This window comes from Haemorhous mexicanus, chromosome 13 (genome assembly GCF_027477595.1).
Source record: "Haemorhous mexicanus isolate bHaeMex1 chromosome 13, bHaeMex1.pri, whole genome shotgun sequence".
In the NCBI taxonomy this organism is placed as follows: Eukaryota; Metazoa; Chordata; class Aves; order Passeriformes; family Fringillidae; genus Haemorhous; species Haemorhous mexicanus.
In genome coordinates, this window is record NC_082353.1 from 19,070,242 (window position 1) to 19,094,718 (window position 24,477).

The following is a 24,477-nucleotide window of genomic DNA, read 5'->3' on the forward strand; positions in this document are numbered from 1 at the left end:
TTCTTTAATACACATTACTCAGATCTTGCTATTGTCTTCTTTATAATACAGCGTGGTGGCTGTATTATTGTCAATACACAAGTTGCCTTAGCAAAACCTTTTGAAGCGCTGTAAAAAAATACGTGAAACCATGTTTGGCAAAAAATGCTGAAGGGTTTAATGGTTCCTGAGTGTGTAGGGAACAGTCTTTTTTCCCCTTTTGGCAATCACATGAACTTTTGAATCCAAGTCTTTGTCTCCTTCTCCACTGCTGTATTCACATATGAAATTAAATTATTTAACTTTCATTTTAGCAATAGGAGACAATTTGAGCATAATTAAAGCAATGTATCTGTCTAAATGAGTGATACCTAATTGGATTAGCATTGTTTAGAGAGCATGTGTGCAGTCATTCTTTGTGAATCTGTACATTTCTTTTTTAGATCTACAATAAATATTGAAGTCTCACTGTTCAATCTAATGAACGAAGCTTTGATTGCCACTCTCAACTTCCAGTGGGTTGAGATGCTGTTCTGCAATTTCTGGTTTCAGCCTTCTTACTGCCTGGGGTTCATACTCTGCCTGTGGGGAGATGCACTCAATCTGGAGATGCTCAGAGTAATTTGGATAATGAGGAATGATAATATCCATACCATTAAAAAAAATTTTTTTAAAAAGTGTTTCTGAGTTCTAGTGCTCTTTTGCTAGTCTCAAGCAGTTTATGTATGAAATCTCCTACACTAGAAGATCCTTCACCCACATCTGAGGTCTGTGTATCCTATTAACAGGTCTTGCCTATTTTTCCTGTACAGTACCTTCCTGCACTTCTCTTAATAACACTGTCCTTTGAAGGACTTGGCAGGGCACTGTACTGAAGAGGAATGCAATAGGAAAAATATTATTCATTAGATCTGTCTTCTGGATTAGTCCAAATTTGGGAAGTAGTCTGTCTGATCCCCTCAGACCTCAGATCCCCTCTCAGATCAACAGTAAAGCTCTGTTTTGATAAATGTAGATAGGTAGATGTATACAGAACACCTTTAAACTAATTTATTGTACCTGTGCCAGTCAGTGGCATGTTAGGATAGCACACAGAAAGCATTTGGTTCGTTTTCCCTACTGCTTGAAAATCCATCATTTCACAAAATGCTCGTTAGTTGTAGCCTAAATGGGGCAAACCTGTTTCTTAATGAAGAACATGTTTTCAGTGTCATATTTGTCATCATTAAGGCTTTGGGAAACTGGGTTAATATGTTCAGTTGTGATTATGCACTAGCAAGATGTGGATGGCAGTGCACCTGCTTTTTGAGGTGGATACATTTTCTCACGTGGTCTCGTGTGGTTTGTAGCTGTGAATTCCTGTCTCAGCTCTTCTTTACATCTTGAGCGGAACAGTGCTGAAATTATTTGATGTGTTCCAGTAAAGCAAATGACAGCCTGCACCAACTTTTACTCTTTTTCCATTTGTTTCTTTATTAGATGTGTTTTGGTCATTTTTTTGTGTGTTGTGAGAACATGTTTTTTGGTATAGCAAGTGTTGCTGCATGAAATGCCTTCAAAAGTAGATTAATGTGGCAAATTCGAGTCAGTCGTCCTTTTAAAAACTGAAATCTTGTTTATGTATTTAATTTAGGTGATTAAACTACAATGAAGCTTGTGGCTTTCAATAAAACTTGCAGTTCCAGAGCTTGTCTGTGGTCTAGATTGATGTCTCTGTTCTAAGAAAGATTTGGCTCAGATGGCCTTTAACAAATTGGGAAAACCAGGGGATGTAATAATTTCATTTAATTTTGGTATTTATGTGTGACAGAGGCTTCTGAAGTGCCCAGCATACAGGTCTTGGGGTGTGGCAGTGGTTGGATGATGATGGTGGCAGTTTCTACCTGGTGTAATTTGACCTGGCCAAATGGATGCCTGACTCTGAGAGCTTTAACTGAGGACTGCATTCTGCCAACTACTTCTTCCATCAGCTCTTGCTATTTATAAAAATCCAAGATAAAAAAAATTAGAAATAATTTTCTAGTGCAAGTGCTGTGTTTTTGCATTTGTTTTCAGTTCTCTAGTTGATACCTGTAGGTTAAATTAAAAGTGCAAATCGTGACCTGGAAGACCTCAGTGCCTCAAACTTGCCTGCTAATCCATTAGATTAGCAGCACGTTACTTCACTGGCAGACCTTGCCTTGTTTTGAGTATTTTTTTGCCGTTGAGAAAATTTAAGATTGGTGCCTTGCCTTTGCAATAGTGGATTCCTTGCTGCCCCTGTGCAAATGCCTTAATCTGCATCTCCCTGCCTGGGTGCAGCTGAACAATCTTGAGCTCTGTCCTGTGTCAGTGTGACAGGGCAGGAGTAGAGGAGGTGTGGGGTGATGTGTGACTTGGCTAAAAGCAAGTGCTGGAAGCAGCTGAAGCTGTGCTGCCTGTGATTTTTGGTGTGATGATCTGGATAAGTGAATATGTTGGATTTCAGCTGTTTATTCTCTATATTTTTTTTTTTTTTTAGATAGTTGCAGGTAAACAAGAAGTATTTCCACCACACCTCCTTCTGTGCTATTTTTTTGAGCTTTCTTTCATTTCACTTCCTGGTGGGTAGATGGCAAGTTCTCTGGCAGATTTACTTATTAAAATGCTGGTGTATTTTCTCCTGAGAAAGCAAATATTGTGGCTTCTACTCTTGGCAAGTATTTCTTCTTTTACTTTTCTTAATATCCTCCATTTCTGGTATGGCTTTTAGTGTTTCCATGAATTCAATTCTACATCTGGGTATGTCAGCTGGGTATGTTACATTAACAGATTTTTGTTTCTTCTTTTCACCTGGGGTCTTGAAAAGCAGATGCTCCAAAACTGACTGATTAGGTACCAGCACTTTTGGAGAAATAAAACAATTATTATCTGATCTGAAAGGCAGCATTTGCATAGTTTTACATTATGCAAGCTCTACTTTGGTTGTTAATCATGTTGGATAGGTTTTGATTTCTGCCTGTTGTTGATGGTTTTTGTTTGCTTCTGAAGTAAGAGTAACCTGTAGCACTTCACAGCTGCAGATAATTTAATTCCAAGTCCTTCACCAAGGTCAGTGGGATTTTTTTTTTGTGCTTTGTATAATACTGAGCATTTATTTTTCTTAGTAAAAACTTGTTGCATGTGATATGTAAGATTGTAAGGCAACTTAATATTATTTGCTTACAGGAGAAACACTGTTTATTTAGTTTTTACTGTATTGATAAAATTTGGATGCTGCATTTAAATTGTGCAGTCAGAAACATGTTCTTTAAAAAGGTGAAAAATATGTTTTCTGTAGACAAGTTGTATTTTTAGAGTCCAGTTCCTAGTTTTGTCTTTGTGTGGAAGTTTACTGGTTCAGTTATTTCACGACTTTTCTGTGGGTTTTTTTAATCTGTGTAGCTCTTGCTTTTAGTTCTGTGTGTTCTTTTTGTGAAAGGAATCCAGTGTGTGTGTGAGTTATTGAATACTCCTGGTGTGCTGGGACTTGTGCTGTTCTTCAGTGCTGGGACTTTGCTAATAGCAGGTCAGAATGTTTGCACCTCTTAAGTCATCAATGTGGAAAAAATACCAAATAAGATATAATGAAAAAATGGGTTCAGCTCTGATGCAGATAGGAAAGGGATGACTTAAATATTCGAGCAGTAGCAAGTCAGATGCTAAGTTTGGAATGTGCTAATTCAGCCAAGCTCACGTTTGTGACAGCTCTGCAGGGGTGAAGAATGCTTCTTGAGGAGGATTTTTTTTCTTTCCTCTTCGCAGCGACAGCTTCTGTGCTCCCCTGGGTCGGGGGGCGGGGAGCTCTTCCCAGCAGCTGCACAGAAACCTGTAAGTGCAGGCATGGCCCAGATTCGACGCTGGAGCTTCAGGCAGAGTTCTGCTGTGTGTTAGCACTTGGTCCATGTGACGCTGTTTGACCGGATAAAGGCTCTCAATCATGTGCTAATGTGTGATACTAAATAAATACATATTCTCTGTGTAGCTAATAGAAGTGTTTCTCCTGCTAAATAAGTGCCTCTTATATTAGAAATGATTTTGTGCCTCCAGCATGGTCCCTTAGAGCAGAAGTTCTAATGTCAAAACGAAACCTGGTCAATCTATCAGGACCATACTACAGACATTTTACAGTTTGGTGCTTAACCTTTGGGTGGCTAAAATTAAAAGTGTTATCATAATTTCCTTCTGTAAAAATGTGGTATTCTGTATCTTTGTGTCAGTGTATTATTTGATAAATGCTGGTGTGCTCTGCAGAGTAATTAAGGGAGGACTCTGAATAATGAGCTATTTTAAAGTATCTTCTGCTCAAAATCCAGGCATATATCTACCTTTGCCTCTTCCTGTTCTCCTGATATGCCCATAGCAGATCTTTATTGTGAGTAAGCTGGTTCCTGCTGGTAGTTCTGTCTGGTTTCCAGCTGTCCCCACCAATGTGAAGGGGAGATCAATGAAGTATGAACCATCTCACAAAATTTCTGTTTAAGAGGAGCAGTGTCAGGGTGTGCTTCGAGGTTGCAGCAAACATGCAATTGCAGCTAAAGTAGGTCTGTGAGAACTTTCACCTACCCCCTGTGGATGTGGTTGCACTAGAGAAGCAACAGTCCATGATTTTTTTGTGGGCTAGCTGCCTAAATACTTACCAGAGGTCTGTATGATTCCCTCTGCCTCCAAGTCAGCTGAAGCTTGTTGTGATTACACCCTTACTGATAAGTGTTTGGGTTAGGCTTTCCTCTGTGCTTAGGAAAAGAAGAGGATTAATGGTATTCCTCCAGCAGAATACAGATAACCTCTCCTGACCCTGGTGATCAAGTCTATTCCCCTTTTATCTTTGCATTCTCCAAGACACCAATCTGAAGCCATGGAATACATGATCCTGTGTTGGTCTGGAGACTGCTTTTAGAAGAGTTTGCCTTCCTTACCCCATTATGCTGGCATTCTCTGCAGTGGTGTCCTTCTGTAGTATTACATATTAAAGCATTGTCACAGAGGATGATGAAATATTTTTAGGGTGTGCTCCATTAATTTTGACAACTCAGATTTGTTTGTGCTTTTTATATGCCAGTGTGTGTATTTCTAGTCATGTCAATATATATGTAGAGACAATATGTGGGATTTTTTTAATATGTCACTGTCTTTTATGGAGAACATCTGCTCTGAAATTGTTACAACAATATGCAATGATGCTTGTTTAAAATGTGTTCTAGTAGTTACTGTGTATCCAGGCAGTTTAATAAATCAGTAAAAGATTTCAAATATAGTTGAATACCCTACCCAGTTAACGATACTTTGTGTTTGGAGTTTCATCACTCTTAACGTGTCACATATTATAGACAATAATTGTGTGACATTTTCCTTAAATTTTCATAGCAAAAGACTATGACAAAGCCATTAGCTTTGGAGTCTTGAATCTGAAAAATTCATAATATAGATAACATAAATGCAAGGCTTGCGTGTGTGTGTTAAAATAGTAAATGGGTTAAAGTAGCACAGGCATACTTTGTACTGTGTTGGCATAGTTTTCCCCTTCAGATGGTAGTTTGGAATGTGAAGCCTCTTCCTATATGTGCTGGAGCAGAGCTAAAGTCTAATGTCACTTACAGGAGAAATTTAATACAAGCAGCTTGTGCAGAACTGACCTGCTGCCATGGTAGCATGTAATATATTTAGCATGCATGTGTCTAGTAACCATGTGATCTTATACAAGTGAATAAAACAGAAAAGCTCTCAAAAGTTAACATTTCTCTGAATGTTTTCAGAGTTCTATTCATTAAATAAAATGTTATCAAACTATTTAAAGAGACTCAGTTTGTAACTGGGATGTAACCAACTCAGAATTTGGAATGCTGCAGCAATGTCTCTGCATATCAGTGTGAGCGAGATAGAATTCAAAAATAATTAGATATTTTTAATCCACCATAATTTTTGGAGTGTTTTATTTGGGTTTTTTTGGCTGTTACAGTTCAGTTTTCTGCTGCCGTGATGACCTAAGATTAAATTTTGAATGAAATCTGAAAATAGCAATCTGATCCTCAGGTGCTTAATCTTTAAGAAAACCCACAATTGTAAATTTTGGCAGTGCTGTGATATTGTCAGACTGTCTTGGTATCATCTGTGCTTAAAAGCTAAAGTGTCACTTACGTGCCTTCTGCAGATTTACCAGGACACCATTTGGGAGATGATAAGCAGGGAAGAGTGGCACACATAAGTCCTCTATCAAGACAACATTAAACAGTGGATAATCTCTTTAATGGAATATAATCTTGCTTCTGCAAAATCCTAATAAAATTTAGTATTTTCCCTGCTGATTTTTTGCAGAAAGTGTGATGTTGATGTTGGTTTCTAGTTTAGGGGTTTTTGGTGTCTTGTGCTGAGCAGAGAGCGAGGTGATTTTTCTCATCATCCCCTGTTTTGTTGCACAATCCCATTTTCCCTGTGGTAGCAGCATGGTTCTTGCACAGCAGCTGTGGGCCCAGGTGAGTAGAAATGTCCTGGGCTGGATCCAAGCAGCAGAGTGGAGCTTTAATACTGAATGTGAGACTTGGTGTTTCTCCCGACACATTGCTAAAGGATTTCCTTGGTCTCAGGCTTGCATGATTGTGTTCCTTAAGCTGGAAGATTCAAGTGGGTTCTGAATGCCTTGGGAGCTCCTTTTCTTCCCAGGTCGGGTGGCCCCACGTCCTGCCAGTGAGGCTGGCCTGAAAGCAGAGGGGTGAAGGGTTCCACCTTCCCCAGCTGTGATTTTAGCATGCCTCTTCCAACTATCAGCTTTTTCCATCTCTTCCTGTTGAGAAGTCAATGTAGGCACTTTCTTCTGAATTATTGGTTGTTGGATTTTGGGTTTTTATTGTATTCTAGGGGCACTGTCATTATGGACCAGTGAACTCCTTCAAAGATTGAAGATACTTTCTATGGATTTCTGTAGTTTTGGTAGATACTGCATTTGCAGAAGAATTGCAAGGAAGCACAGTCTATTTTGTGTACTTTAAGAATGCACATAATAAAGTAGCGTTAAATTGTCTTAAACATAGAGAATTGAAATTTATTCCATAAAGCATCTGTTATGTACCTTAGCATATGTCCTGTTTCTAGCCCTGGAGGGTGTAGTTGTGTTGGAAGCTATGGCTGGTGCTCCTGAGTTAATGCCATATGAAAACTACAAGGTCCCTTTAGAGTTCCCTTTTTTTTTTTTTTTCATAGCACCCTCTATCTGAGACACTGCAGAACCATCAGTGCAAACTCAGACCTCTAGCAAAAGGTGCAGCACCTTTCTAGTGGGTTAGTCAGTGTTATTGACAAATATTTCTTTGGTCTCATGATATACTTTTCTCTTCATGTTCTAAATAATTTTTTTACAAGAACTGAGTCTTGTGCTTAATTGATTTAATTTTCAGAAGGCCAACGAATACCATGTGCATCCTTGAAAGACCTTCCCTTAAGGTGAAATCCTCAAAAGTGAATGAAAATCAGTTTCTTTTTAATGCCTGTTGGAATCTACTAAATTGAAAGTGCCAGATCTGTGTCTTTTGTTGTGTGCTATGTGGCATCAAATTAGATAAAATGTCACAGACAAACTTATCGTTAACTCTTTCTGCTGCTGTCCTCTGTCACACTTCTGCTTTTGAGGACCTGCTCTTCCCTTTGCTGCCTTTATTCCAGCTGTGCATGGTGAGCATTTTCCCTCAAAGAACTGGACTAATTCAAAAAAGAACAAAGCACTGAGACTTAAGAGCATCACTCTCCTGTACGGGAATTTTAAGAGGACACTACCATCCTCTTCAGGAATATTGTGGCTTCTGTTCCACCTAGGCAGGGGCACCTGTTTGCCTGGAAGGAGATTTTGGAATCAGAGGATTCACTAAATGCACTAAGTAATTCTTCCTTTCCATGCCCAAGCTGACATCTTGCAGCTAATGCAGATGGAGGGATTTGGCAGCAGTAGGGTGTGAGAGCAGAACTCTTGGTTTACTTTGTTTAAACCAAAGCTCAGTGCTGCTTTAAATGCTGTTATCCCTGTGGATGGATCTGGTTCAGGCATGTAGATCTCTTCCTGAACTAGGCAGTGATGGTGGCCTTAAGATTTTATGTGGTGCTGTTTCTGTTGTGGAATACTAAAAGGTTTGTGTTATTTTGGGTAAGTGAAGCTTACAAAGGGGAGTGCCTGCCACCTCTAAAGGCTTGCTGAGGTTGTTAATCAGATATTACCATCAAAATGAAGTACATTCAGTGGTAGACAAAGAGGAAGGAAACCTGCTAGAAGGAAGAATCTCCAGAAGTGTTGGTTGATGTAACATGTTAAGAGTGGTGTCTGCTAGAAGTACAGGGTAAGCTTGTTTTGATTCCTATCTTCCTTTGAAAGTAGGCAAATGTTTATAGTGTGGAGAATGTCTCCACCCCTCCCTCCGTGAAGCTCTGTGCTGGAGAAAATGATGACACTGGATGTTGGTGAATTCTTACAAATCTAAACATAGCCCATAATCATAGGTGTGTCTGTGCAGGGATAAAAGTGTATGAGCTCCAGATGAAATCATAAGATCAGGTTTTGAGAACTAGATCCAACTCAGTGCTCACCCTTCTGGGTTATACTAAGAAGTCTTTGTTTCAAATCTCGGTTTAAAAATCTGTTAACTTGGCAGCAGGATGGAGTCTGCTGAAAAACCAGCTAGCAATCTGTAGTTCGTCTGAATGCAAGGAGTGAATTGCTGGAAAGATCCCTTTCTCCCAGTGGGAAGACAGAATTTTCTAGTCCCAGTGTTTTGTTTTCAATTTTCTTTAAGCAAGTCTGAATGCATTTCCTTGCAGCTTCTATAATCCTGCTTCAAAGTAGAGGATATGAGGTGAGAATTGAGGGAAAAGTAGAACTCAGTCATCAATACAGTTTCCTAATTAAAATCCACTTCACTAATTCCGATTCTCATGAGCTGTCAGGAGTATCTTGTATTCTGGCAATATGGTTGTTCCAGTGTTTGCACTGAGTTGGCTGTTCAGTTTTTATTAAGCAATGTGTGGCCTCATGTGCAAGACTTGCAAAGCATCAGCAAAGAGCAGGACAGGATAGAACTGGATGCTGGAAGTTTCTTGCAGTATGATTTGTAGCCAGTTAAAACTTTGTTGCTGTGTATCTGTGTTGCAGTGAGGAGATTCAGGTTCTCAGGGTGGTGTAGAAAAGCAGGTATGTTCAAAGCTACGCCAGCATTGGAGGGGAAAATACATTTTCAATACAGGCCAGAGCAGCAATAATGGAGCTGAAGAGGCCCTGGGTGTGCTGTCCCTTGCAGGCTGGGTCTTTGCTGAGGCAGGTGAAATTGGAGAGCAGAGCACTGCTATCTGCTGTTTGCCAGCTTGCTGTCAATATTTATTGCTTCAGCTGCTGCAAGGCTTCCAGTCAGCATGTGAGAGAGAAATGCTTTAATGTCCTGAAGGCCCAGAGTACTCAACAATGAAGTTTTTTTTTTTTGAAGAGGAGTTAGGGTTTCTTGCAGGTGCAGGAATGCTTCTCAGCAGGTTCTTGAAAGCTGTGTATAAACTGTGTCAATTTGCTGTGGTTTACTTTTTGTTATATAACTCCATATAATCATGTTCACAGGTTAGTTACATAGAATGAGTAAAATGAGATAATGTAAAATAATTAAGTTAGCATCTGATTCTAGTGTACAGAATCCACTTTAATAAATGTATTTAATATCTGAGTGGTTTTTTCCCCCCAGATAAAGAAGTACATAGGGTTTTTCAGAAAGACAAAATTCCTTGTCTTAGGAGAAAGGAACAGAAAAGATTGCAGATGCTTTCATGCGTGCTCTGATGATACTGGTAGATAAATGAAAATAATTTCTGTGTCTAAATCAGTTTGTCACTTCACATGAGGAGTTCAATGCCAGCTTGATCTCACTTGTCCCAGCTCATGGGTTGACTGAGGTGTGTGAACTTACACATTGCACACTTTGAGCTATCGGGGCTACAGGCAGCATCCAGGTTTTATGGTGGAATGCAACTGCTCTTAACCACAATACACCTTCAAGAAGTCATTCACAACTAACTGCTTTGTATTTGCTTTGCAATTCAAATAAGGTTCCTAAGGGCTCTTAGCTAGGGTTCTGTCAGGGATGAAGAAGACAGCATGGATGGAAGGGACCCAGCAGTGTGTGGAAATACTGCACTGTTTGTGTATGTTCCAAGCAGGTTTAAACCAGTGATTCCATAATTAAATGCTGAGATGTCCATTCTATCTAATAGTGCAAGAGATCATGCAGTCTTCTCTTCTGACATGGTTTCTGGTTGATGTTTCTGTCAGTTTCTGTTTTTTCATTTTTAATATATAACTGGGGTCTGGATGGCCTGCTATGGTTATAGTCTGACTCCTGATGGACCTTGGTTATTGTCAGGTCTAGGCAGTCGTTGCATCAGACACTGCTTGGCCAGTGAAGTGGTGAAGATGAAGATGTCTCTCTTCCAGTTTCAGACAGCTCACATTTGCATCTGATGTTTCATGTCAAAGGTAAATGAATATACTTGTTTAAACTAAGAGGTTTTCAGTAAGGGAAGTCTGCAATAATCTGAAACTATCTGAGCTTTTGCTTCAGATTCCTGGCTACTTAATGCAGTTGTGAAAGCAGCCCAGCTGCCTTTCAAATACATTGAGAGCCAACTTCTGTGGCTTTCTTTTCTCAATATTCCTTGCTCTTGTTGGGCTCCTCAGTGATGTAATACATTACTCATGTAGTAGTTTATCAGAAGGACTTTATATGTTTGTGTGAATCACTTAACTGGTTCTTGTTGAGACCTTGATTAAAGTTTTTCTGGCCTTTCACTTAAACTTCTGTCAGCTGAATCTTCTAATTCACCTTTTTAGTGGCCCTCTGCATGTAAGATGCTTGTTAGGGTTTGTTGACAGGAAAAGAAATTGAGATTGTTAAAGTTTTGAGGATTTCTGTTTTTAATACAATAATGGGAACAAATGGATGAGAGTTCTCACTTCTTTTTATAGTCATGGAATATTTCACTCCAGAAGCTGTTGAATCAGATATTTGAATACATGTTGCTATCTAACACTTGAATCACATAGCTTTGCTGTGAAGCTGTAATGTTACTTAGGGTCAAACAACTTAATTTTTCCATTTGCAGCAATTGGCAAGAAAGATCAAATGGTAAAATCTAATTATTTCACCTGTCTTGCAGGTAATAACAAGTAACAGAGTTACTGTAGCAGCCTGAATTTCAATTTCTCAACTAATCCATATTAACTAACTGTGTGTGCTAGTTTCTTGCTAAGGACACAGTAGTTTAAAAGTACCTGAAGAGTCAGTGTTCTATTATCAGTGTAGTTAAACTGACATTTTTGCAAGAGAATCCAAGTGGCTGGGTTAATTTTAATGGCATAAGAGTGCCCAGACTACCAGGCATCAACTGCCAAAAAAGAAAAATGTTTATAAGCAGAATATATTTTGGATAATATTCTTGGTCAAAATGGAGTTTACTACAATAAGTTTAGGTGTTGGGGTATGGATCCTAATGTACTAAACTTCTGGTTTTATTGGCTTGCCCTGTACTTGATTAGGCCAGTCTTAGCTTGTGGTTGATTTTAAGGATATGGACATCCAGACGGAGGGCAGTAACACTGTTAGGGTGGAGTACTTGTACTTGGATCGATAAAGTGTTTTGGGCTGTAAGGAATTTCATTCTAGGCTGCTTTTAAAAGTGGCTGCTGACATTGGAGAGGTCATGGGAGTCAGGCAGTTTCTTGCCTGTGGTGCCCAGCAGCATTTTCCTCAGTTCCTTGATGCTGCCTGAGTTCTGCCTATATGTAATCCTTTTGCAGATTATCACGGCTGAGGTGTAGCTGAGTGGATTCATCTCACTTGTATGTTGTTTTATTATTTGCTACCTGTCTGCCTTGGATTCTGAAATATTTAGATTACAAAGAAACTGTCTCCATGCATGTCTAGAGAGGACCTGCTCTGTGATCTGCTGTAGCTCCCCCACCAACAACAATTGTGGTTTATTTTATTTAAATATGATGGGACTATTTGCTTAAAACAGTGCAGAGATGGGAATAATCCTTTGAAATGTGGTTTTAGTATCTTAGAAATACAAAGTATATATAGTATATATACTTAGTATAGGTTTTAAAAATTTTTATTTAGAAGTTTGAACTGGTGGTGTATCTGAATTTTAAAAGCAGAGATTGATTTTTGAACAAAGATTGTGGCAGCCACAGAGTAAGAAACTTGCCACTAATCTTTGTTAGAAGCACGTAGGCGTCTTTATGGTTTGCTGAGTGTCTTTCTGAGGCATGCAGGCTGCTTGAAGCATTATGTTGTCGTGTCTGTCTGGTTTATAATTGTTGCACTTCAACAATATGACTGCATGCTGTCATTTAATCAGACATTGAATAAATTATCAAGAAAGCTTTCTGGATAATTGTTCAGTGATTTAAAGCTTCTTATAGATCATTGATGTGTGTTCTCTTATATTTCTTCTTGGGTTTCCTGTCTTATTTCCTTTAAAGTGGGGGGTGCCTGTCCCATGGAATTCTCGGGAAGACTAGAAACGTGTAGTTGGTAAGAAAGAGAAATGGTCTGGAGACTGCCTGTCACAGCAGGTAAAAAAAACCCTAGCAAAAAACCAACACAGATGGGAGTTGTGCAAGAAGCTTGGAGCCTGTGGCTTGTGCAGAGCATGAAGAGAGGCTGATCTATAACATCAGGAAGAGGCAGATAACTGAGGATGAGCCAAACCTTGGGAAGATGTTTCCCAAGTACAGAACAGGAGCGTACAGCGCTCTGCGTCACGAAGCCACTGTTGACTGAAGCCAACTTGGAAGCCAGAACCCATCTTGCAAGGGCACAGTGTGCAAGGAAGAATCTTGTTTATAATCCTTCTATTTTCCATTCTCTCATCTACTCACATTTGTCCCTTGCTGAGAACTTCAGTGAGATCTGGCGTTGTTAGATTTGAAGCCTGGCTTGAGGAAGCTCTCTGTAGGATGTAAGGTATAAGCAAAGCCACAGAATGCTGTGGCTGCCTTCGTATCCCATTACATTCCTGGAGTCAGCTGTAAATGTTTTTGATTGCTGTAATGTTTGTTCAGGAACATGTGTTGAAGTTGCTGTCCTGTGGCTGTTTGTTGTATTACCTCAACAGTTTGTACTTCGCAGGCACAGGGGACAGCTTCCCTCTTCGTAAAAGGTAACAAAGAATTACTAGAAGTTTACTCACTAGTTAGTGTTCACACATCATGCAGTTCTAGAACTCATGCTGCAAATCCAAAAATCAGTTTGCTGTAGTACCAAATTGGTACAGTTTTCTACAATAGGGAAGTGATGTGTTAAATAAGATTACCTCTTGATTTATGTTCTGGTTTTTCTTTTCCAGTAGAAGAAAGTAAAAGGCAGACAGAAATGCTTTTTATTTACTCCTTTCCTAGGGAGAAATCTGCTGTGGTTTCTGCTGTTTCCTTGGGAAAACTGTACCAGTTATGCACCAGTCAGTTTGAATATACTGAGCATAGACTCTGCTTTACTTGACTGCAGAATTGCTGCTTTGGCATTTGCTATGAGGAAAGTGAAGAGCGGCCTGCTGAATTTTAATGCAATTTTAAAGAGAATATTTGAAGGATAAGAGTAGTAGATCTCATAACAATGCCCTACAGTATGTGCTGTGTTCCTAGTAATTTTTCTGCCTGTCTTAATTTCTATACATTTCATGTCTTATGTCAGGATGCTGTTTGATTTAGCTGAGTTGGCACCTTGTTTAATTTTGAACTGTGTGTAAAAGTAGTGCACTCACTGTATTTGTGCTTTTTGGATGTTGCTTTTGTGTGTTTATTTTTTCTGCAAAATAATCTAGTGTGAGATGTGGTTATGGTAAGTCAGAACTTGTATAGATGGATATTTTTTTCTAGCTTTGGTTTATGAATGTTCAGTTCTTTACATGTAGGTTATTGGTTGAGATTTTAAATGGTTGTAAAATAGTGTTCCCCCTCCAAAGCACTTACACAAAAAGCTTCAGTACTCCTCAGAAAGGATAATCTACTTAAATCATGTACTCAGAGACAAAAGGAAGAACAGTGCTCTGTGTGGGTAAAGATTTCTATATAGAAATGCCAGGAACCTGAATTTAAGTTTAGTTTGGCATATTGTTGCTTATGTTTAAAGTGCTCCACCCACTGAATTCAGCCTGGCATGACCATGTTAAAAAAAGGAAGAGAGCAAACCTTTAAATTAATTATCTGCAAAGGGAGGAAAACGATTAGTGACCACATAGGCAAAAAAAAAAAAAAAAGAAGGATGCTGCTTATCTAGAATTTCGCAGAAATCTGACCAGGTGAATTTAGGACTTTGCAGCTAAATTCTGTTCCAGGAACTGTGAAACATCTCCTGTCTGTGTACAGTGAGCAGCTCTGGGGATGGCAATGCTCTGTGCTCTGCTGATTGCCGTAGAGATAAACAGAGATGTGACAAGTGGGGCAGAGCCATTGTGAGAACTCGGAGATAATGAGCTACACCTTTGCCAGATGCATGTTGCTATGCAAAATAAGATTATCTGTATTCTCTGATCTATTGATAAAGTTAAATTGAGATGGGAGAAGTAATGAGCCAAGGTAGCAGTAATTAAAGCTTGAGTGTCACTGCTGTAGCTGATGAAATATGAAGACTTCTGCAAAGAGATTTCACAATGATAATATTTTTTTCTTAATGCCATGACTTAACGGTATGTTAAGTGTTATCTAAAGATGCATCAGTGAGCTTGAAGAAGATTAATGAAGTATAAAGAAGTTGCAAAACCAGAAAGTTCCATTCTGGTTGGTAAATGTATTAATAAGAAACTGAACAGTACTGTGTATTTATTTTATTCTCTCTAATTGCAAGACGAACAAAAATATGAGAATTAATCTTTTAATTGATCACACTATTAGTTGTTTGTCATTTGGTTAATGACCAGTGCTATATGAAGGTGTCTTGTTCAGCTGACTCTTATCCAGTCATTATTAGGCTGCTTTTAAACTGTGAAATTTATTTTCCCTGCTGAGAACAGCAGCAAGGTTTTGTTGATCCCCATCCCAAGACGAATATAAAAATTACATTTCGCAGGGTTTTGTCTCCTGTACAAAGGAGTGCTGTTTTGTGGCAGCTTTTTGTTGTGGGTCCAGTGGTGTATAATTTAAAGCCATCTCTGGCAGACATGTCCTTATCAGCATTTTGGAAGGTTCCTCTGGTGGCTCCCTTCGTTTGAGCCTGAGAGGAGTTGTAATAACACAAACGTGGCTCTGTGCCATTTTTTGGCCACATGGTAGTTAAGTTCCACAGCCATTACAAATTCCTGATAAGAATGAAGCAAATGCTTTTGATCTTGAAAAACATTTAATGTGTTTTATATGTGTATTTTGCTTCAGGAAAGAAACCTTCCTTCTGTGGCTTATAATGTACAGATGTCTATGGGGTTAAAAGCTGGGTTTAAATGCTTTGAGTTGCACTTTGAGCTTGTCATTGTGAAAGCTGTCAAACATCAGTTTTGCACTAATTAAATACCTGCAAGTGCTCTTCTGTTATGGAGCAACCGTATCCAAACCTAAGTTTAGATTTCTGCTTCTAGTTCATTAATTTTCTGAGAGCTGTAAATGGAAAAAATGGGGAGAATTTATCTGATTAAAAGTTCTAAAATTATGATCAAACTCACAGTTGTTGTAAAAGCTGTTGTTCATTCACGAGGAAATCAGTACTTTTGGCCTCAGCTTTTACATGTTGGGGTTTATGTTGTTAACAGCGTCCCAAATCATCTTTGTTTGTGGCTATTTTTGTGTACCATGGAAAAGGCACTTCTTTCAACAAATTACATGATAAATTAGGAGCAAGTTTCTTGAGAAACTCTCTGGAGCATGTTTTCCAGACAGCTATTCAGTCATGCAGTTATTTTCTTAATCTGTTTGTAGAAGTCTGGCAGCAGAATTCTTGTGATTACTTAATATTTTATATTCTGCTTGTATCTAAAATTGGATTTTAATCCAGTATTGAAAGTTTAGTTCTCTTTCTGTGGTCTTTCTCCACTGTTAGCTGAGCAGTTTCCAGATCTTATTTTCTAACTATGTTCTAATATATTTTTGAGAATACAAGGATAAATTAGTTTAGAAAATACCAAAGTTATGGATGGGAATAATAAAATAGAATTTAGTGTTACTTGAAAAGATGTAGTAAACATGTACATAGCTTGATAAGGGTTCCAGGGAGTATAAATTGTAAATACTCAGAATAGGATGATCGAGATTTTTTAGACTGCAGAGTAGGCCAAGGAAAAGTGTATAGTCAGAGTATTGAGTATTATTAAATCTTAACCCATTTAATTGAAAGTAACTAACCAGAGCAGAATTCCTGGCTGTCCCTGATCCTGGACAAGGCCACATCTGTCACATTGTCTAGGAGTGCATGTGCTGTCATAGGTGATGCTGATAGTTCTGGAAAACTGGTCCGTCAGGTCAGGAAAATCTAACCTGAAAGTGCATTCTGGGAGCAATAAAACTTGTTTTAAAACTGACATTTGAATCTTAGCTCATTTTTGATACAGTTCAGATTTCTGTAGTTCTGTGTGCAAGAAAATGGAGCTCTTCCACTTTGTCTTAGGCAGGACTGAGTGCGTGGAGGAAATGGCAGAAGGAGCCTTTTCCAGCCACAGTCGATTTAAGTAGCACTTGGAAGGTGCAGTTCTTCAGCAAGGATATTTTTTGAAAGCACTTCATGATCTTTTCTAATTCCTTCAAAACATAATTTGAAAAGCTCTGTAACTTACAAACTAGGAGCTCAAAAGTAGATTTGATTTTAGTGTGGAAGCTGAGGGCCGTGTTCAGTTGCAAAACTCCACAAATCTTAAAAGTACAATTTATTTAAATTGTCTTGTACCAGAGATGTGCATTAGTCTTCCCAGCTGAAAGAAACAAGTATTTTATGATGCATAAAACCAGAATATCAATAAAGAATTGTTTATGGCTTCCTGTTTTTTACATTGTCCCGTTTAAAAAAAATAAGTAATTTTGGCTAAGGGTTATATTATTGTTTTATAACAATGCTTGTGTATCACTTGGTGGCAGAGGACCTTGAAGCTGTGAGGCCACTCTCATCTACTGTGAGGCTCTGCTTGGATGGAGAAGAATGGCTTCTAAACTCAGGATGGAAAAAAGATTTATTTCCTAAGATTGTGGTGCAGCAAGTACCACAAGAGATAAATGACAGCATGGACCCTTGTTTTGGAAGGGGGCAGTGTGATTGTTTAACAGTTACATCTGACATTACTTACAGCAATCTATGGTGACAGGGCTATAGAAATGTGGCTGGAGGAAACAGCTTTGGTACTGGTTTTGCACACCTCTGCAAAAACCCTAGCAAGGATCTGAGTGTGCTCTCTGTTAAATGCAGACATAAAGGTATGTAAAAATCCCTTTGCTGGGAATTTTAATTTTCAAGTTTAACTTCCAGCTGGTAGCAGTGAGTTTTGGAACAGGGCTGGTGGAATGTCTAGAGCACAGAGATGACATCCCATGGACCTCTTCAACATGTGTCAGTGCAGTCATATCTGACTGAACATATTTTGTGTAATTAGTATGGGATTTAGAGAAAAAAGGTGTTTGCAGTTGTGTGCTTACTTTATATGGTTTGCATCTCTTTGAAATTCTGAAGAAGAAAATGTTTTTCTTTCTCACTTCTGGACAGTGAAATGGAGTCTGAAAATCATGTTTGGCTGTGTTCCACACAGCCCTTTAACCTTTAGATAAATTACTTTGGTGAAGACATTCTTTGACTCCTTTTTTCCCCCTAGCTACTTCTACTCAGCACTGCGGGGCAGGGAGAGAGGACACTGACATTTGTCCATTATTAGTACTGTGGAAAATGAGATACTCTGTGTTATCTGCCTTGTTGGTGTGCAACAGCCAACGTGTGGTGGGGCTCATCTCCGTGCTGCTGTGAATGGGAATTTTTAAATTCTGCTCATGTGAGTGTGCAAAATGTCAGAATAAGCAGCAACAGTGCAGTTCAGCTGGGATCAGTCTGTGCTCCCCAGTTCATGCTGAGGGGCCGTATCTACAGAAGTATCTGCACAGGCTCCTTTAAGACTAGAAAAAGACCTATTAATCTTGGTTCAGTAAAAATTACTCTCTGCTATTTAGTAAGGCATAGCCAAGGCTTGTGTAAGATGCATCTCTGCAGATCTGTGTTTTCATGCAAATGATCTGACGTCAGGACACTCATTCCTTTGTGTGCATTGCAGTAAATGAGCCGTGAGGAGACGGGGACTGTCAGATGTAACCTGTAACCATGGTGGTGAAATGGAAGTTTCAAGAAAACAGAGTTAGAGGGAAATGAAAGGAAATTAAATGGAAGGAGTATGATTCTGACACAGTTTTTCCTAACCTGTTCTGCCAGGAGGCTTCCAGACCTTGTGCAGTTTTGCACAGATATAATGTGTTTCCACTGAACCCTTGAAAGAATCTTTTTAAATAGGTCAAATACAGTTCCTTTGCTTTAAAGTTATATCTCTCTCAACAATCTGTGAAACTGAAAGCTATCTTGACAACAAATTCAGATGAGCTCCTGAAGATGTGCAGTTGTGAGGGTATGTTTCTGCATGTGGTTCTGTTGTCTGTCAGTAGCTAGTGTGCTGTTTTCATGTGTTTTGGGGAAGGGAATAAATCCAGAAAATTTGGTATCGTTTACTTTAGAAAAAATAGAGAGGCTGTTACCTGGACAAGACAAATAGAATTTTTCTTGCCTTTATTGCAAGCTGACATTATTTTCTATTTGAGGCTCATCATGAACCATGTGGGATTTTTTCCTTCTTTTTCTCTTCTTACTCTAATTATTTTGTTTAATATATACCTGAAGTCCTTCTTAAAGACAAATTTATTTTTGCTTCTGTGTGCCTAGGCAAATAATGTGAAACAGCTTTGGTGGCTGTGATTGGATTCGTCACTTAAGGAAGTAGAACTTTACCTTCATCAAGGTTACTATGTGTTAGTTTCAGATTTAGTCTCAAATGTAAATGTGGGTTGATCTTCATATGTATATCAACAGGTTCTCCTTTATTTGGGCAAAAGTGTTTTGTTAATCTACGTGAAATGGCTTTGTGGATTAAGAGCTTCACCTGATGTATGTTTGTAATGCAACTATGATTTAGCAAAATGAAAACTTTGCTAGTTACATTTCTGATGGAACCCTGTGTTGGATCCAGTTTTATATCTTATCTTACATATCTTACATAGTTTTGTTGCTAGTCAGGATAGAAAATAAAACCACAACTGTGACATGATCAAGGATGAGTAAAAGGAAAAGTCATTCTGCTCATTAGAAATGTACGGTGCCTTTGTCACTGGCAGTAGCTTCCCATTGGGATGTTCTGAGCATGCATGCCAAGTGCCTTTTTACTGCACAGTTTTCTCTGATTTTGCAGCTCTGTCAAGGTCCTTTCTGCCCTGAGCTCAAGCCAAACTTCTGTTTCAGTTCTGAGCTGTGCAAATCACCTTGAGTGGGACTTCAGAATGACAGGGATGCTGCATCCTGGAGCTGGGCTGCCTTTGGGAAATGCGATTCCGAGGCAGGTTCTGGTGTCCATAGCAACCTGTGGGAGAGGGAGGAGAGCACAGACCCGGGCTGGGCACACGTGCAGATAGGAATGGGGAATTTCTAGGTGATACAAGTATTGAAGGTTAAAGAAAGTCAGACCTGAGATGAGAGGGAACAGTGAACTCTCATAAATGGGTAATAGCTTGAGGTTTTTATGCCTTATAGAGCATAAGCATTGTGAAAGACCTGAAATGATACCCCAAAGCTGTAACAGGGTGTTGGTGAAAATTACGGTTTCCCATTTCCCCTTGTGTGGCAGTGCACAGAGCAGATAACAGTGCTTCCCTGCTACTGTGCCTTCCATTAGCTCATACAAACCATTTGTGCATCTCTTATTTTGTGTTCTTTAGTATATATATTGCATAATCTCACATAATATTTTTCTTCCTCTCACTCCCTCTTCTCCAGAGTTCCTTATTTTATTCACTGCATAGACTTGTTTTTGAATGTGTCAAGGAGGCAGAAAGACTCCAGAAGTTCCTGATTCAAAACCCACTTAATATGTGGTTTATATTTTTATTATTCTATTCCTGTGTTCTTCCTTGGCCATCCTAGTGATATCTGCTAGTAGCTACAGATAAAACACTGCACCAGATGGATCTTTGGCCTCGTGTGGTGGCCATTTCTGTGTACTGCTGATGATGGGGAGGGGGTGCTTTTGAAAGCAGAGTAATTCTGGTAATTCTGTATTCAGAGAACTGTTTCAATAATATATGGGAGGTTTAAAAAATGAAGCCACATATAAAGGAGAAAACAAATTTTAAGAGCTGGTTAGAGATGCTTTGATTAGGTATGTTCAAGGGATGCAACCAGATTTTTCCAGAACTAAATTTAATGTGTGATCATAGCATGAGCTGAGAAAATTTTTTTATATAAAAGTGGGATAAATCGATATGCCAACTGTTGTTTCCCTGGAAGATATTCCCTGGGTACTGTTGGTTGTATAGAGGCTGCTTCATCTGGTCTTCACTGTCTATTAATTACCTTCTTAGCAGCACCTTGGAAGAAATCCTTTTACACGAAGAAAACAAAAGCAGTGCAGTGTTGATGGATGTTTTCAAATGCTTTGCTTTGTAGACAGTGTTTAGTGCATATCCTTTAGACCAGTGGACATCATACTGTGTGTTGTTTTAATTTAAATTTCATTAAACAGTATTTCTAAATACTCTTGGGTGTTTTGTGATGTTTTTTTAAAGCAGTCCTTTGTTACTGTCAGGTAAATAGAAAATGACATCCCTTCATTTTGTCATGTTCCTCCACCTCTGTTTTTTCCTCCCAAGAACATCATGTCTGTTTCCTCGGTGTAAATTGAATGTATTGTGAAGTGTAGCCTGTGACTAATCGCCTCTTGCTGTCTCTGCTCATTAACTGTCTGATGGTGATGTGGTTGCACCACTTTCTACACATGGCCTCAAGGATATGGCATGGTGACACCCAGATTAAAATATGCAAGGCTTTACTTCAGAAGATGTTTTGGGTTGGGAAGTTAGAGAGGCTACCAGCTAATATTGGGGCTGGTTTTACCCCTTTGAATGAGTATTAGGTGATAATAAGAGAAATAAGTTGTACCTATTTCATGTTTGTACATTCTAGTATATCCTTCATGTTCTAGAAGCCAGTTGATTTAAATTTTTCTCCAGTTTTCTTCAACTAATGTTGTCCTACAGTTCAAGCAGTATGTCTGGATTATGGCTTAGCAATTTTTTTACTTTGAAGTTTCCTGCGCATTTCTCTTGGTGAACAGTGGAACAATGAAACAGGTACTGGGCTGCAGATGGGTATTGGCAGATGTGGCACTTACAGGTTATTGGAGAGAGAGGAACTGTGTCAGGTTTCAGGTCTTCCTTGGTGTCATGGCAACCGTGAAATACTTACGTTGCAAAACTGTTTTCTCTGGTCTCTTTTAAGTAGAGATTCCCTCTTTCCTTCTCCCTTTTGTTTCCCAGTGAAACTCCAAGGATTGGATCACAAAAGGAGATGTAATTTGGTTTAGGAGCAGAAACTTGATATTCTCATGGATTTATTTTGGTTTTTTTGTGATAATTTCATAAGAGAAAACAAGCCACACAAAATGTTTCTTTATAAGGTTTTCTAAAATATTGAATGGAGTTTACCAAAACTTGTAAATGTGTGAAACCTCAGATAACTAAAGGCCTAAAGCTTAGAGTGATAAGCACCACCCCTTTGATAATTGTATTTTTGAGGCATTCAGTTGGAAGTGTGTGAAATTATTGTTCATTTAAAGTCTGTAGTTTGTATGTAGAATGCAGCAAACCAGTGGGAGTTTAATTAGAAGACAGTGTGTAGTATAATACTTTAGTAATGAAAACACTTGATTTCTCACTGAAATTTCATGATGCACATGTTTTTTGGCTCTATGGGTTTTTAGTGATACTTCCTTTTTAGTAATTTGTACATTAATATTTTCAATTTTTTTTAGGTGCTTAGAAGAAGAAGTAGGAACCGTTTCTCAAGCTGAAGACAAAGTAAAAGAAAACTGTATCATGTGTTAGAACACTGAAGAGGGACATTTCTTGGATTAGTTTATTTCTGGATTGCTAAACAAAAGAAAGAAGAGGCGAAAATGGGGAGAAAGAAAATACAGATCACGAGAATAATGGATGAACGGAATAGGCAGGTGAGAAACAAGAGGTCTGCATGAACAGGTCCATCAGTAATCTTAAAAATTAATGGAAAGTTTGAATACATTCATCCTAATTCACTGTTCTAAAGCTGAGCTTTGTCTTTGTATATCCGCAGATGCCCTTGCCAGAATATGAATAAGAAACCTCAATGATTTTATGACTGTTTGAGGAAAAAATGTTATTTATAAGTAATAACTCTTACTACTTAAAATTTAAAATTGCTGTTTCTATTTAAATGGTACCATACTGTGCTAGCAGTAGAGTGGAGGGGTGTTTTTAAAGACACATGACTTGATCTGATCCCTACTAAGAACGCTTAGTACTGGAGGCAGAGAAAGGATGAGAAATTCAGGAAGGAATCTAGTAAAGGTGTTTTGTGTAGCACTTTGACGGAGGAGTTTGAGGTAGCTGTGGGCAGTATCCTTAGTCCTTTGGATACAGTAACAAATTCTGTTAACATTCTATTTAAAAGCATCGATTTATGTTTCTTGTAAGAGCTGTTTGCTACAACAGTCTTTAAAAATTGTCAGTCAGAAGGGAAGAGGGCTCAAAATGAATGTTTCAGGGAAAGCTGCTCACTTGGCTGCTGGTGCCCTAACAGAGAGGTGCCCTGTGAACTTGAAAAGCACCTAAAGTTGATGACTCTTGCAGTAATGTTTCCTCTTAATTTCTGAATTGCTACATGAGATGCAAAATAAAATTTTAATTGGATGCTGAAATATATAGTGGGATAACTGGAAGCTGTCAATTTTAAAATTATTACAGGAATGACTTAAGATCTTTAAGAGCAGTGCTGGTGGCTGAGGCCAAAGGTGCTGCTGGGCCAATGTCTTTTGTCCAACAATGGTCATGAGCAAATACGTGTGGGCTGGAGATGCACATGTACCCGACCCTGTAATCCTCTTCCAGCTTTTAACTATTCTTAGCTCAGGGATTTCCTGAGCTGGATGTGGTTTCCGTATATTTAGTAACCATTAATGGGTTTTTTTGTTTGTTTTCCCCGCCCCCCACCAGGGAAGTTGTTCAGTTATCCTTTGAGCCCTTTTAATGTTGCAGCATTTACAACGTCTTTTGCCTAGAATCTCCAGGTCCATTGCCTGTTGTTTCAAGAAACACTGTTTTATTTGCCCTTTGTCATGGTTCTGCCAATTATTTAGCCCTTGTATGGAAAAGCCAACAGTGACTCCCTATGTAGAGTCTATCCACGCTTGTTTTCTTTTAAAGTAAGTTTTTTCAGGCTATAGCTGCTTAATTGTTTTAATACAGAATTTGTTTCACACTTCTTGCTCCTATTCCCTGAAACCTTCTGGAGTATTGCTCTGTTACTGTTGATGGTCAAGGGACCCAAAATTCAGGGTGCAGGCAAAATATGGACTTGTATAGTAGTGTGCTTCTGTTTTGTTCTGTTCCCTTCCTGCTGCTTGATTTCCTTTTTTAACTTCTGAGCAGCAGCTTGACGTTGGGGTACTGTCAGAATTCCATGGGACTCTCTTGCTGCTGACACATCAGCTCAGAGCCCATTGTTTTGTTGGTGAGATCAAGATTGTTTTCCTCCCTGTATCACTTTAAAGCAATGTAAACTCTGAGAAGTCTATATATAGCAAGAAAAGTATTATTGGAGTTTGGGAGAAAGCCAAGTATTGTGTTTGAACAGCTTTAATCACCCAGTGACTTTATGTTTGATGTAGATAAATGTCTTAAGTACACGTAGTAAAAGTAGATGAATTAATGACTTCAGTTCTTTTCAGATCTTGCTCTACAACTTAAAGCACATGGAAGAGATGGAAATTGATCCCACTTATTCCTTTTTTTAAATTAATCTGGATTAAGTTGGGCAGCCTTGGTTTTGTTCTGCTTGAGGAACAAATAGCGTTACACTTCTACCCTGACGTTGGTGAGGGGCTTTTTGTTTTTTTCCAGGAGAAATTGTTTTTTTCTTTTGAATCCCCATCCCATTGTTCAGACTGAAACAATGGAGAGGAAGAGAATCAGTGCATTTGTGTAAAATTTTAGGCCACCTTACACCATTGCTGTGACTGAAGCAAAATAAGGAGGTTAAATTCTAGTTTTGTTTCTGGCAGGTTTTTGGCTAGCACCTTTTTGGGCTACTTAGTGATGAGGAAGAGGATTTAAGCTCTAACTTAAAAGTAGAATTAGGCTTGCCTTACCCTTTTTTTCTGGAAACTCAGATGAAAACACACTGCATCTTGTTTTTAAAAGGTTTTAGAGAGTTTTTGTTAGTGGAATCTTACTTT

The 24,477-nt window shown here is 38.7% G+C and overlaps 1 protein-coding gene across 7 annotated transcripts in view; it reads left to right on the plus strand.

The window, feature by feature from the left end:
• The window catches only part of MEF2A (myocyte enhancer factor 2A), an 81,684-nt gene that overhangs the window by 12,061 nt on the left and 45,146 nt on the right, over nt 1-24,477 (plus strand). For all 7 annotated transcript variants that reach the window (XM_059858625.1, XM_059858619.1, XM_059858621.1 and 4 more), the window contains exon 2: nt 22,018-22,215. In XM_059858625.1, coding sequence (XP_059714608.1) covers nt 22,162-22,215 — 54 coding nt within the window. In that variant the 5' untranslated portion in view covers nt 22,018-22,161. The remainder of the gene's footprint in view (nt 1-22,017; nt 22,216-24,477) is intronic.